The sequence below is a fragment of the Lepisma saccharinum genome, chromosome 1, assembly GCF_977018435.1.
Source record: "Lepisma saccharinum chromosome 1, izLepSacc3.1, whole genome shotgun sequence".
Classification (NCBI taxonomy): domain Eukaryota; kingdom Metazoa; phylum Arthropoda; class Insecta; order Zygentoma; family Lepismatidae; genus Lepisma; species Lepisma saccharinum.
In genome coordinates this window covers 92,040,302-92,056,611 of record NC_139229.1, presented here as the reverse complement: position 1 = coordinate 92,056,611, position 16,310 = coordinate 92,040,302, and the positions used below count along the sequence as shown (strand labels likewise).

The 16,310-nt window shown below is 39.4% G+C and overlaps 1 protein-coding gene across 1 annotated transcript in view; it reads right to left on the bottom strand.

Moving 5' to 3' along the window:
* Positions 1–16,310, bottom strand: part of LOC145997633 (uncharacterized) — a 55,721-nt gene that overhangs the window by 19,304 nt on the left and 20,107 nt on the right. The window contains exons 4-6 of the mRNA XM_083134628.1: positions 12,197–12,340; positions 11,259–11,421; positions 1,372–1,427 (exon numbers count right to left, since the gene is read on the bottom strand). Coding sequence (XP_082990754.1) covers positions 1,372–1,427; positions 11,259–11,421; positions 12,197–12,340 — 363 coding nt within the window. The remainder of the gene's footprint in view (positions 1–1,371; positions 1,428–11,258; positions 11,422–12,196; positions 12,341–16,310) is intronic.

The following is a 16,310-nucleotide window of genomic DNA, read 5'->3' as shown; positions in this document are numbered from 1 at the left end:
TTTAAAAATGCAGCAAAGTTTAACTTCATTTGTCTGTGAAGCATATGGGCTACATTACTTACGTGAACTTTCGTATTTCGAAGTTGCACAATTTAATGGATATTTCCATTAATTTCGAAGACACTCTGTCTTCCTTCACTAAGGGTACGGCTTTTTGAACAGAGATGGTACGACGTCACAGTGTCTTCGAAATGAATCGGAAATATCTATTAAATTTTGCAACAAGGAAATATGAAAGTTCACGTAAGTAATTACTAAACCACGTTTAGAGCATCCATCATGAATATGGGCTACAGATGCTAGTAATTTTTGTTGGTGAAATATGCAAATTTTATACGTCTTCCCAAACATTTAAACTTTAATACAATTAAAAAAACTAATACATTTCACATTGATTAATTTTATTATTTATGTGCAGTAGGACCAGTTTTTATGAAATGCCTCATGGACTTGATGCTTGCATCATAGAATTACTCCTCTTGTAGTTTCGATTGTTAAAAGCATTTAAACACACTTTTAAATTTTAAAGTTTGATTAATCAAACTAAAAATAATGTCTGATGAAGGGAGTGAGAGTTCTGAAATATTACATCAAACAGCGTGTGTAAATGCTTGTAACAACCGTAAACTACAAGAGGAATTAGGATTATGCTGTAATACAACTGTAGCTTTGTAACTATTGTTGTGTAAATGTTCATCAACATTTATAAAACTGAATTATGTTTACAAGTTTCAGAAGTGAAAAGCATAAATAAGTAGAGGCATGCATATTTCGTTTTTGATGAAAACACGAAATGTGAAATAACACATTGTAATGTTAATTTTTCATGTTTCTGAAAGGTGAGAGATGCATTTTCCTACCCTGTTTTGTCACGAAATGATGCGAAACGAACTGCAAAATGTGAAATAGACTCAAAACACGAAATTTCGAGTTTATTTACACTTTATGACACTTTCTGAAGTTTGAATTATCCTGTGAGTTATGCAACCCAATGGAAATTGATTAATTCTGCTGCAAATATTTGAGAAGAAAAAATGGACCCATTTGTACAGGAATAAACTTCATACTCTGGTAACAACCTAAATGTGCTATTAGAAGGGATATGTTTATATCATGTAATAAGTGCAGTTTTTAAATAAAGTTTAAGATTATAGTAATAATTTTAAAAACAAAATGTCATTTTATATACTGCTTTTGAGATGATTTTTCACCACTATAACACCGAAATTTTGCCTTTTTATTTACGAAAAAATATGTACATCTATAAATAAGTTATTTCATCAAGTGCAATGTGATAACAATCAAATCAAGTCAAATCAAGTACACTTAATGACCTACATATGCTTAAAGTTTGCAGTGCTCTCAACTTACATCAATTTCATCTGTAGCATCCATATCCGATTCTTCAGTTCCATTGCCCTGAAGGTCTGAAAAAAGAGGTAACAAATTATAATCAAATTATAAACAAATTAATTCATAGTTACTCAGAATTATGAAACTAGCATCTAGTTATCTTACCTTTTATTAGTTTGTTATGAAAATAAATGTTACAAAAAAAATATTTCCTATTTCAACATTGCAGTTATTAGTTTTCCAAAAATTTTAAAGGGTTTGACTGATTGACTGATTTGGTGTTTTAAGTCCACTTTATGCACAGTAAGGCTAATAGGGACTGGACCTACAGTTTAAAGTGGGGTCTGAACCACCACTATGTGCCTCCACCGGGAAGTCCAAATGCTACTGGGATGGCCAAAAACACACAAAGAGAATATTCCAATGAGACCCGTACAACCATCCAGTATACAAATTAGCCAAAAAGTGTGTGAGAACAATAATAAAACCTCAGGAAGAAAACAGAATTTGCAATAGAGAGTTCTGAAGAAGTAACAAATATTTTGAAAACAATAGAATGGGATGAAAATCATGATCTAGTAAGTTTTGACATAAAAGAATTGTACCCCAGTGTTCCAAAAGAAATTGCTTTGTATTCCCTCGGAAAATGGTTACGTGAAGCAAAGGTGGAAGAACTAACAATATGGAACATAATAAGATGGGCAGATGTGTGCCTAAGTCATAGTGTGTTTTATTTTGGAGGAGAAGTATTTAAACAGAAGGAAGGATTAGCTATGGGGAACCCCTTATCATGTTTGTTAGCCAATATATGTATACATTGGAGAGCAATGGAAACCTTGAAAAGTGAGGTGATACAGTCCAAGAGATACGTGGATGATGTGATCTACATAGCCAAAAGAAAAGAAACAACAGAAGAAATGTTTAGATTATTGAACGAAGGTCATGAAAGGATAAAGTATACAAAATAGGTAGAGGCATGCAAATTTCGTTTTTGACGAAAACCCAAAATATGAAATAACATGCTGTAATGTTCATTTTTCATGTTTCTGAAAGGTGTGAGGTGCATTTTTCTACCCTGTTTTGTCACGAAATAATACGAAATGAACTGCAATATGCGACATATACTGTTAAACACAAAATTTACCGTTTATATATTGACGCGACACTTTCAGAAGTCTGAAGTATCCTGTGAGTTATGCAATCCACGGAAAATTGATTAATTCTGCCGTAAATATTTGAGAAGCAAAAATGGACCCCTTTACACAGGAATAAACTTAACACTCTGGTAACTACATAAATGTGCTATTAGAAGAGAAGTTTATTTTGTGTAATAAGTAGTTTTAAATCAAATTTAGGATAATATTCACAATTTTAAAACCAAAATGTCATTTTATATAGCACTTTTGATTTGATTATTATCCGCTATAACACCAAAATTTTATTTTATTTACCGCTTTTGAACCCGAAATCAACTCTGTTTTCGTACCGAAATTTTGCTTTTTTATTTACCAAAAATATGTGCCTCTAAAAGTAGGAAATGGAGAATGGAAAGATTAACTACTTGGATCTAACCATTGAAGTAAAAAGGAAAGGACTTGAAACCGGGATGTACAATCACGGACAGTTCTGGTTTGTAATGATTCCATTGAGAGTGAATGGGTTTGTTACAACCCAGAAGTGTCCGTGACTGTACCATAAAAAGTTAGCTGGGAGAAAGTATATTCACAAGGAATCTGCATATGAAAGGAGAACCAAAGACAACATTTGAGAGAATTTTGTATGGAGAGCAACGAGATTATGCAACTACAAAGCAAGCTATGACAGAGAAATGAAGTGGATAATAGAGACCGCACAGGAAAATGGATACAAAGCAGGGGATATAATTCACATCATAAGAAGAACAGAGAAGAAAATGAAAAAGAGAGAAACAATAATGAAAAAGAAGATGAACATAAGGATGTACAGGAAGAGAAAAAGTATGTGAGTGTGCCATTCACAAGAAAGATGGAGAAAAAGATAAGAAACATCTATGCAAAGTATGGGCTAAGAGCAGCCTTCAGACCACCAAAGAGCATCGAGAAATGGTTTCATGAATACAAAGGAAAGAAGGAGTGTGATGAATTGGCAATGGTAGGGGTATATGAAGTAGAATGTGGTGGATGTAGAAGCAAATACATAGGAGAGACAGGGAGAAGTATCAACAAGAGAATTAAAGAACATATAAGAGACATTAAAGAGGAAGATCCAAGAACAGCATTGAGTGAGTGTATGTTGACATATGGGCACTTAAGAAGGTACAAATGAAGGAAAAGAGAAAAATAAAAGAGAGAGAAAAGTGGAAGAAGCAAAGCACATATGCATAAACAGGGGAGAGAAAATAATCAAAAGGAAGGGGAAATTGGAATGAAATGGGTGAAACTGATAAAAAAGCATATGGAAAGTAAGTCTGTTAAGTTTCCTGAGCCACCTTCAATTTTCTGCACAAAAATGGAAGATTTCAACTTGCCAGATGAGTTAAAGGAGAAAGGAAAGGTCAGGGCCACCAGGAGGAGGAGGGGAGGGAAGACAAGCAGAGTAGGTTACAGGATGGAGGGGAGGGGGAGAAACAGCCAGCTATAACACCTGCAGGGAAAACCCAGTTTACCTAGGAGGAAATAAGGACACATTCCTTAGAAGTGTAGAATAACTAGCCATGTGAGGTTGTGTTATTGTACATGTATATCTTAGTGTAGCTTGAAGAAGTTCTGGGAAACCAGAACGAAACGTCGCAAATAAAATAAAATAAAAACCACTAAAAATAACTGTGTTAGATTATTTTGCACCATTCATAAAGCCAGAAGTTTCAATTTCCTGTAATTTATTTCCACTGTCTTTAACCCTTTCTGGACGATCGACATGCATAGTCCATCGTACAATTACTGTCCAAGGAGACAAGCGATAGGCATAGCCCATCGTTCATTATAAAATTCCATTTTCTGTAAGCTGCGGTCGTTAGGTCATCTGACTACCATCCGAAAGACCCAGGTTTGATCCCCGGCAGAGAAGAACCAGGATTTCTTCCACCTGTTCATGGCTCTGGCACCCACCCAGCATCGTACACCCACCCAGCATCGTATAAAGTGGGTACATGGAGGAAACTCTGGGAGTAAAGGCAACCAGGGGCGTGGAGCTGATCACATCACCCCCACCTTCGACAGTGATCAAGAAAGTGTGGGGCCCTAACTCCACATCCCCTATATGCCTTCACGGCATGGTGCAAAGCACAGGGGAGCACTTTACTTTTTAGTAGGGCTGAGCCGATACCGATCGGCCGATACCAGGGGTACTCTGTGCAGTTGTTAAATGAACCTGTACTCTAAGTTTCTGTAAACAGCAAGTACGTGACACAAAGATGCATACGCAGATCAAACTATGTGCAAATCGAGCGTAACGTGAAATTATCCCCATAGGAGTTTCCTGCTTCTGTTTAGTTCTCTTAAAAGTCTACCAGGCTTTGTTCGTACAGATGCAGTCTTATGTAACAATAACCCGAATGAGGTCCTGAAAGCCAAGAGGCACCTGCAGATAATCCTTCCACTTTCTTTGGTATTTGTGGACATCTCTCTTTTTAGAGACTTCCCGCAGTTAAAAAGGTCATTGCCCATGAAAGTGGTGGATGTGTCTAAGACATAGTACATAGCATATTCTTGGAAATTTAAATAGCTGGGCTAATCCCCCCCTTTTCCTTTCAAAGTTTAGAATTTTGTTTGTCCCAACCTGGATAACGGGGTTTCAACTGGAGGTGGTTGGTTGGTTTGATATGTATGGATGTTTCCAAGTGGTCTCCCGCAATGTGGATGTCCACATCGAGGAAGGTCACTTGGTCTTTGGAGTGGAACCAGGTGAATTTGACGGTGGTGAACTCATTTAGTCGGTTTAGGAATGTTGTGAGGGAGGGTTCGCCATGTGTCCAGAGGAGAAAAATGTCATCAATGAATCTTAGCCAGAGGAGTGGTTTCAGTTGCTGGGAGTCAAGGAATTCCTGTTCCAGCCTGCCCATGAACAGGTTGGCATAAGAGGGGGCCATGCGGGTACCCATAGCTGTGCCACGTATCTGCAGGTAATGTTGGTCACCGAAGCAGAAGTTGTTGCAGGTAAGTACAAGGTTGGCTAGTTGTATCACGAAGTGAGTGCTGGGATTGTGGGGTTTGGGTCGGCTGTTAAGGAATGATTCCGTGGCACGGAGGCCATGGGCATGGGGAATATTTGTGTAAAGGGATGTGACATCAACTGTTGTGAGGATGGTGTTGGGTGGTAGGGATGGTAAGTTTTGGATGATGTTGAGGAAGTGGTTGGTGTCACGGAGGTAGGAGGGCAGGGCTTGGACGAGGGGTTGGAGGTGAGAGTCTAGAAAGGCTGATATGCGTTCAGTGGGTGAATTGTAGCTGGACACAATGGGTCTCCCGGGGTTGTTAGGTTTGTGAATTTTCGGGAGGAGGTAGAAAGTGGGGGTGCGGGGGTTGTCAGGTATGAGTGAGGAGATGGTGGAATTGGATAGGCCTTCAGGGGGTCCTCGGGAGAGGACAAAATCCCGAATTTTGTCTAGGTGTGTGGTAGATGAATCAACCGTGGTGGGCTTGTAGGTCGATGAATCAGAGAGTTGACGGGAGGCTTCCGCCACGTAGTCAGAGGAGTTCATGACTACTGTGGTGGACCCTTTATCAGCGGGGAGGATTTTGATGTCTGGGTTGTTGCGGAGGGACCGGAGGGCTTGGTGCTGGGCTGGGGTTAGATTGTGGTGGGAAGAGGGGTTTTGGAGGTATGTACTGTCGGAAACATTGTTCACAACAGAGGTGATGTATCTTTCGAGGGGGTGGTTGTTGGGAAGGGAGGGGGGATCATGGGGGGAAGGGGGGCAGAATTGGAGGAGACTGGGATGTATGTCAGATGGATTAGCTTTGGAGGGGGGATTCTTGGCCCAAAAGTATGTCCACCTAACTCTGCGGGCGAAAGTTTGTATGTCAAATAATAGCCGGAAATTGTTAGGGGTGGAGGCTGGGGAGAAGGTAAGACCTTTGGAAAGTACGTCAATTTCGGTGGTTGTGAGGTTGTGGTTGGAAAGGTTCAAGATGGAGGTGCAGTCAGTGGGTGGTTGGGGGTGAGGAATGACAAAAGATGGGAGAGGGCCTATATATCGGCCATGAGTGCAACCACTCCACCTGGCCTGAACAAGGCCACCCAGTAATGCCCAACCCTCACCCACCCTCCCACCCTCCCTCCCAACTCATCCTACACACTCACAGTTTACGACGAGCCTGGTGACGAAACAGTGTTTTTTTCGTTCTACGCACCGCTGCTTCTTCAATGGGGACCTGGCAACTCTGCAGGACCCCAACTTCCGGTTCCGTCTTCTGTTTCTTCTCACACCGATGATGCTATAAATTAGCGAAAATTTTGAATTTTCCTACTGTCCAGTGAGTGTTTCCTTTTACCTTATTTGATTTATATATATATATATATAAAAGTGCTTTGCACCATGCCATGAAGGCATATAGGAGTGTGGGGTTAGGGCCCCACACTTTCTTGATCTTGGCCGAGCTGAGGGTGATGTGATGAGCACCATGCCCCTGGCCGCCTTTACCCCCCAGAGTTTCCTCCAGGTATCCACTTTATACGATGCTGGGTGGGCGCCGGAGCAGCTTGAACAGGTTGAAAAAGTCCCAGTTCTTCCCCACCGGGGGTCGAAACCAGGGTCTCTCGCATGGTAGTCAGACATCCTAACGACTGAGCTACCGCAGCTTTTTTTGTGTGTGTGTGTGTGTGTCTATATATATATATATATATATATATATATATATATATATCTTTTCCACCAAATCTTGGCACATCTACGTAAATGCATTCATTTTACATTCATAATTGTTAAAAGTTACAAATGTACCGTTATATGCTGCAGTGTCAAAGTGTTTGGCAAATTGAGCACTCATGGCTATGTAGCAACCACACCCCCAGGCCTGAACAAGGCCACTCAGTGATGTCCCCCCCCTCAGCAACACCCCTTACCTCCCCCTACACCTTTCACCACTAACAGTTTTCAACAGCAAGGCGAGGGAACATAATTTTTTCGTGTGTGAAACTGTCTACTTTTTCTTTCTGGATCTGGCAACTCTGCAGGCCACGTTATCACACTGTTGATGTCGCTCACTCCATGAACCTTTCTTCAACTCCTGATGATGTAACAAATCGTCACGAAAATTTGAAGTTTTTCTGCTTCTGATGAGTGTTTCCTCTCTCCTCTTTCACTTTTTATTTAGCCCTTATGGACCTCCTTCCTTTTATCCAATATATTATGACGTGCTGGTCATAGGTCCTGTTGTGTTAATATTATTGCTTGCTCATGAATGTGTGCAGGATAGCATAGCCGCACCCTTATCCAACATGTGGCAATGGAAGTTGGTTTTATGCACACGCTGACTTGTCGTCAGTGATGTAATGTTCAAATTGTGGTATGAAACGCCTGATACGGTATAACAATAAGATTGATTTTCAACATTAAAAGCACACAAAAAAATGTCATTGTTGAGGTTCAATGCTAGAGTTTGGACTTTCACGAAAATTGGATTAAAAATCCTCAGTTATTGTACGAATACCAAACCATGCTTCTTTTGTTTAACTTCTCTTTTGATGCACCGTAGCCTGCAGAACGTGGGAGCGAAGTAAGGAACCAGTACAGCAGAAGGTTATCAAAAAAATAATCCGACGTTTCCCGTTTGCTTTTTAATGGTGCTATGTCGTATCTTATCTTATTGTTGTACTTGGCGTAAAGCAATATCCTTAACAGGCATTTAAATGTAGGTGTTTAAAGAATTCGTCCAGTTTGGATAAGAAAAGTGATTCGTGTGTTGAGTAAGTTCAGCGCAGTGGTGGAAAAAAAAGGTTCAGCAGTTTACCGATAATGGTAGTGGTGTGAGATAGAAAAAACACTGTGAAATATTGCAAGTTTTGCACTGCAGTAGGGCGTGCCAGATTGAAAAAGGCTTGTCAGCCTGAATATGCATATCGTGTGAGGGAAATGGTAGTGGAATTCTTCACAACTAAGGAGATTCCGGTAAAATGAATGGAATAAGGTAGCCGCGACGTGACAGGAAGTTTCGGGTGGCTATACACGAGGTAAGAGGAGAATTTACTCTTTTGGTGACCGAATACGTGTGGAATAACATGCAGTGACAGTGAAATTCTTACGCTCACGATACTTATAATAGTTGTCTGGATAAGTAACTACTACGTGTCGTATCTTTGTAGTGTTTTAAATAAGTAGTTGCCAAAAATAGCAACCATCACACACCATATGTTCACGAATGATGCAAATAATGCCAAGCATCAGCAATATGTATTTAATTTTAAATGACTAACAGGGAAGTTATCATGTCTGTGTGATTTCATAAGTGCATCAGCGTGACTTCGCGATTACATTAATGTACTCGATGCACAAGTTATATAATATGGATTTACAGTTAAATCTGACATCGACGTCGGCGCTGGCCGATTGAACGACTTCACTACCCTCAAATTCACCTGGTTCCACTCCAAAGACCAAGTGACCTTCCTTGGAAACTTCCATACACATCAAACCGACCAACCACCTCCAGTATCTCCACTACTCCAGCTCACACCCCTACGACACAAAAAAAGTCATCCCATTTTCCCTTGCTCTCAGAGGCCAGTGCCTCAACTCATCCCCCTCATCCCGCCAAAACTACAACCTACGCCTGCACCAAGCCCTAACCAACCGTGGCTACCCCTCCACCCTCATCAACAAACAAATCACTAGAGCCACCTCCCACAACCGCACCAAACAACCCAAAACCAAACCCTCCAGCTCTGATCACCCAATACCACCCCCACATTATGAAAATCAGAAATACCCTCCACTCCCTCCTCCCCATCCTGCACAGTGATCCTGACACCAGGGACATCTTTCGCGATAAACCGAGGGTAGTCTTCCGTCGCCCCTCCAACCTCCAAAACATCTTGGTCCGAAACACTCCCACCCCTTCCACACCACTCCCCCAGCTCACAGGTGCAACAAACCCAGATGCAAGATGTGCCCCATACTTATCACCTCCCCCACCCTCCTGATCCCCACAGCAGCAGGTTAGTTCACCCTTCACCCTAAGGGCACCTGCCACTGATTTACATCCTCCTCTGCCAAATCTGCGGCAACTTCTACTTAGGCGAAACCTCCACCCCCTTGAACCTAAGGATCAATAATCACCGTTCCTCCACCCAAACACCCAAAACTCAGATTTCACAGTTGCCATCCACACCAACAGCCATAACACCACCTTCAATAACTGCTTCCGTGTTGCCATCATCCATCTTTTACCCCCCCCCCACTCTGACACATCTTTCCGCAGGCGATGGGAAAGGGCCTATATAGCAGGAATGCACGCCACTATATCCCCCGGACTCAACCTAGCCAACCAGTAACCCTTTCCTCTCCTCCCCAAAACTATCCACCCACCTTACAGTAAACACTGGTTAAAGTACTTTTTGTTCTCTATCGACTGTTACTGGCAACACTGACCGTAGAGACGGTACGGTCAGTATTCCGTGCCGCTACTATATGTGACGCCGATCTATCTATCTTCTACTCTGAAAATGCGACATATATCGTGAAATATTGAACTACTTCTCTTCGTGTGGTAAGTGTTTATTTACTGTCTCCTTCATCATTTGTATTTATCCGCCCTTCTGGCACCTTTTCTGATCCTATTCCTGTGTGTATGTGTGTACACGAGTTGGTGATTCCTCAGAATGCAACATCCTCATGTACTCAGCTGGAGTTCTAGGTTGAAATAATTGAAGTTCTGACATGAAATCTAGTACAGGTTGTTTGTGAAATACTTGAACCATTTTTTTTTTTTTTTTTTAAGTATAATATTTTGATTATTTCTTTGGTATTAACCGTCAAGTCATTTGACTGTGAAAAGCAAATGCGCTGGCTGATGGTGGTCGTGTGAAAACTGGTTGGAGTTGTGGTTTTGGGGGGAAAGTGGGATATATGTAGTTAGGATTGAGGTTGGAGGATTGATTTTCGGGTGAGAAGAGGGTTGGGCACCTAGTCAAAGATGGCGGACCATCGTTAAAATATATGTATGTATGTATATGTACACACATATATATATATATAATATAGCCTTTGTTATTTTAAATTGGAATTATACAAGTATCGGTATCGGTGAGAGTATCGGTTCAGCCCTACTTTTTAGTGCATCTGCCGTTAAACATATAATGTTTGAAATTTCAGCAACTGGTACCTTCCAGTTGTTGACAACCTGGCAGATGCTCAATTTTCCAAACACTTCGACACTGCAGCATATAAAGGTACATTTGTAACTTTTAACAATTATGAAAAGTGTAAAACATTATTATGAATGTAAAATGAATGCATTTAGATGTGACAAGATTTGGTGGAAAAGATGATTTTTTCTTATTACTAACATAACATACCTACAAATACATACCTGCACTTCCACATAAAATAGAGTAGAAAAGTGTAAGGGACAGCTACCCTTTAAATCTATCCCTGACCCTATGATAGAAATCTTGCAAGAATGTAGTTTGGTCACGACTTCAACCTAGATCTCTCTCTCTCTACTACTACTAAGCTAAGGTTTAGCTTTGCTTCATGAGACATTCCACATAATGACAGTATAGCAATATTCAACATTGAAGTTTGGCTGAATTTATACAATTAAACATTTCCTTTACGTGTAAAAATCTAATGTAATAAAGTTACCAAATGTTAAGAGAAGGATATACCTTGAAATTTTGTATTTTACTGTAATGTTATCAAAACATGAGCATCATATGTTTAATACTTTGGATGGTATTTCAACTAACTACATTCAACATAGACTTACTTTTTAGCCTCTTCCTTACGAGGTATGCTTGGTATGCATCCGATTGTCTGTATACTTTAAGTTCCTCTTTGTATCGTTTCCTATCAACCTCTGCACGATCTAGGTATTTCTGCTTTTCATCCAGACTTAGTTTGCTCCATTCATTTCCAAGAAGTTTCGTTACCTGAAAATAACATTTCTCATTAACATATGCAAACAAAATGTACTCCTTAGAATTTTTCAATATCAACATGATCTGACAGAACATAAAAATATAATCACAGCATGATTTAAAAAGAAATAATAAAAAAAACCGAGCCTCCATATGTAATGTACTTTGTATCAATATGTACTTTGTTAAAAATTTACGAGGAGTGCTTCAGTACTTATGCTATTTGCACCAGTCAGAAGATCCAGGGAACTGTCTCCTTAAAAACCATATCAGCTGTTAAAAAATCAGGGTTTTAAATTATCCTGAAACATTATAAGTGTAAGACTTTATGGAGGTCTACATGGGAGAAACACGTGAAAAGGCATGGCAGAGTATGAAGCAATATGAAGGGATGCCAAACAATCATCACATTAGAAAATCAAGCCCTCAACACCCAACAAGAAAGGCATGCAGTTGTGAAAAACAAGTGTACACTGAAGGTGAATAAAATCAACACATTTTACCTTAAAATGACTTATTCCTACTGTAGTTTAGGGTTATTACAAGCATTTGAACACATTTTTTTTTATGTAACACTTTTTATTTTCAGAAGAACACCAGCTCCCGGAATGGCCAATACGTCAACACATACTTACACTAAATTGTGTAGTGACTTGACATGGAGTGTCAACATTCAGGTTTAATCCCTGGATGAGCCACAATTTTAAAATAACTTCTCAGTAAGGTATTACATCTTACACATGTAAGAATGTTTTTCAGCATGAATAAAGAAGATCAACGTACTTACCTCAGGAAATGGCAGTTCTTTGTAATACTTCCTCCTCTCATTTAGATACAAAACGTAACCAGTAACTGGAGCCTTCGGAGGCCTGGTTTCTGCAAGTTCAGGTTTCCGTTTCCTGCCCTTTGGCCACCCTCCACGTTTCTTTACCTGCAAAGGAACATATTCACATATAAAATAGTCATCCTGGAACATGGGAAATAGCAAGAACAGCTTGTAAAAATAGGTGGTTCAGAGAAGATGCATCAAGACATGAAGGAATAATGAAAACAATAACTGATGGAACCTGGATATAACTCTGAAAGTTACAGAGACAGGAATGAAATATGAACATGTACCCTAGTTGCCAAATGCAGGTAAAAACAGAGTTTTCAGAGTGACTTCAAACCAAGCACATAAAAATGTTTAAAAAACAACACTATATATATATATATCTTAGCTGCATATAGTAAGGAACTGGTGACTATTGTTAAGCAAACCACTACATTCCCATATAATTTGACACACAAAGATGTACTGTGTAGAAATTTTGGCAAAAAATGCAGGCTCAACCAAGCCTCAAACACAGGTCTCTGGCTGGCATACAGTGCCATTGCACTACCAACTGATCTACAGAACCAGCCAATGCTGAATTGTCTGTCGAAAGTTTAAAAAATCAGGTGAAACCAGGACTGGCTTGGTAGGTAGGAAATGGCACAGCATGCCAGAGACCTGGGTACAAACTCTTGTCAAGCCTGCATTTTGCTGAAATGTCTACATAAAACACTACCTATATTAATATGAAAATTATATTTATTGTAGCAGGTATTCTGATTGCAAATGAATTTTAACTTTTTATTCTATCATATATGCATTATAATAACAATTAATAAATATACGCTAGGTTAGCATTTCGTAAAAAAAAAAAAAATTGTCATCTGGGAGGGAAATTTCATGAAAACAGGTTACCATCATTGGTGTGAAGATGGGAGACCCAATAAGAGACTGAAAACAAGGAAGAATAATGTGATTTATTTACAAGATGAAATCATTAGTTTGGTACTTTATATTACTCCTCTGAATTGGACTTCCCAGATTATAACAGATAGAGCCACATATTTATGGTCAATAAAAGATCAAGATTTCGGTAAAAAAAAAAAAAAGGCATATTTTGGGTTCAAAAGTGGTATATAAAATGTCATTTTGGTGCTAAACATGGTGAACAAAAACCTAAATTTGATTTCAAAACTATACTTTTTACACAAAATTTACCTTTCACTTGTCATAGCACATTTATAGTTAGCAGAGTATGAAGTTTATTCCTGTGTAAAGGAGTTTACTTTTGCTTCTCAAAAATGTTCTACAGCAACATCAATCAATTTTCTATGATTTGCATAACTCGCAGGATAATTTAGACCTTACAAGGTGTCACTCAGTCAATAAAGTCTAAATTTCATGTTTACAACAGTTTATTTTGCATCATTTCGTGACAAACCATGGTAGCAAAATGCACCTCACACCTTTCAAAAATATAAAAAATTAACATTACAATTCATACTATGGGAATGAGAGACGCGGTAATAGATAGTACAGGTACTCGCATTTTCCGCAAAACTGTTTTAAATAATTTTCTATTAATGCAGGTAACCAATATATCCATGCACTATCAAACAATTCACCCAAGCAAAAGGCAAATGTATGGCTAAACTTCTACCGAAGAGCTTTCTCCTACTGTTCCAGAGAAGAAGACCTGAGGGACAAGATATCAACAATAACGGAACTGACACTAAAACATGGATACACTGAACGTCAACTCTCCACATAGTGCAGCAAATCTGAAATCCATGTCAGACAACCTGCACCATCAACACAACCAGATCCCACTAACAAAATTAAGTGGTTTGCCTTCCTCTATCATCCTACCACATCCAAACGCCTTACCAAAGCCCTACACCATCCAAAAAGCACACAAACCAACCTCCAAAATAGATGACCAACTAAACAAACATACACGATACTTCCTCTCCCACCTTAACAACCTAGGTGTCTATGATGCTGAATTCGAGTGCATGGCTCATTACATCGGCAGATCCATCAGACCTATCAGTGAGAGAATTCAGCAGCACCTATCAAATGCAAAAATGGTCCAACCCACCACTGGACTTGCAAGGCATATCAAGTTCCACAACCATAAGATCGAAAAAGTACATGTCAAATACAAAGCACACACTCTGATAGACACAAAAATCAAAGAAACACATGCACTACAACCATGAACGCAACATAGATAGTGGTCAGGCACACCATCCTTGGCTTCCCTTACTGCAGCAATTAACACTGGTGAACAGCAGACGACACATACACAGACATACAGGCGACAACAGCACACCTAGATGCGATTTAGGAAGAAACAGCAGAAATGCACCAACGACAAGGAATTCCAACGAGAATGGTGGCAGTGGCTACCGAAATTAATAGAAAATTACTTAAAACAGCTTCGCGGAAAACATTAGTATCTGTATTAACATTACAATGTTTTTTTTTTTTTTTGTTTTTTTTCCACATATCGTGTTTTCGTCAAAAACAAAATATGCATGCCCCTAATAATAATAGACTATGAGCTTCCGTTCCTACTATTATAATATCAGTTGTACATGTTGCAAAAATTAACTCAATTTAGGGACAAGACAGATTAATCGGCATCAGCCGATATAGGCATACCTGTGTACCGGTAAAAGTACAGATTTTACCAATACGATATATCTATAAATAGCTTATAATTTAGCCCAATATTGTGCCATGTATATTTTATAGATTTATAGATTTAAACACACAATCTCCATGTCTTACTTTTCTTAAATATAAATGTCTAAATGTGCAGCTTCTTTTGCATTGCAACCATGTGTTAACACACATTTATTAAGGAATGAATCAACCATTTAGAATTTTATATCGGAACAGTAAAATATCAGTCATCGGTAATTTTTTTTAGTACGTACTTTATTGGTATAGGCCAAAATTATAACTCAATTATATACTTGGATTTTAATATTTTACCTGATTTGTGTTGGGTTCTCAAGTCACAGTATAGCTCTCTTCTTGCAACTTCTGGCTTCCAATGGACATGGTTACCTCTCACACATAAATGAAAGCAGTATAGTTAGTTCTCAACTAATACACTGGTATCACCATTTATATTGATTGAGTTGGGAGTTAAGTCCACTTTATGCACAGTAACACTGATTGGGTGTGGACCTACAGTTTAAAGTGGGATCCGAACCACTATGTGCCTCCACCGGGTATAAAACCTGGGACCCAAGGTGCCGATGCTACCACTGCACCATCGGGGAGGGTATCACAATTTATAAACAAATCTTCCACTTTTAAAGAATTTTCAACACATTTATACTTGGTGACCAACATAACAAATAGTAACATTAAGCACAGAGCATAATGTTAATTAAATAATACACTCCCCACAAAAAGTTTGGAATATTGTTATATTAGCCACAACAAGTGTGGAATATTGTCATATTAAGCAAAGGATGTAATAGGGACTATGGCAAATGTTGGCGAAAACACTAGAACGGCAGCAAACAGATACATACCATGTGTAGTTGCATTCCAAGGCAACAGACGTCGTTGCCTGCAATTGGTTTCTTCTGGCCATGCACCCATGCCATCGACTCAGTCGGTAAAGAGGTGTCTACGGAGCAGTGAAAGAGTCTTATGAGGAACGATCTCTCACAATCTCCATTTCGCATTTTGATTGAACCAGAATAGTGGCATTGCTGCAAGGAGGTCGTACACAGGCGGAGGTAGCATACCTTATTGGGTTACGCTAGGGGCAGTCTCCAAAACGTGGAAACAATTCAGGGAGACCAACGGCATGTGTGACTAAGGGAGGAGTGGTCGCCCAAGAGTGACAACACCATGGCAGGACCAGTCTATCGTGCAGGCATCTATACCTGCCGCAAAATTAGTTTGGTATTGAGAGCTGAAGGAACACGCGTCACGGTGTTGCCATATCATGCGGTACAGTATGCACTGCAGCCGTTTGACGCTGTGTCGAGGAAAGCGTGTTATGAAAAGGAACAACAATGATGAAAAGTGTTATTGTTTTTCGAGGAAAATGGAAAAA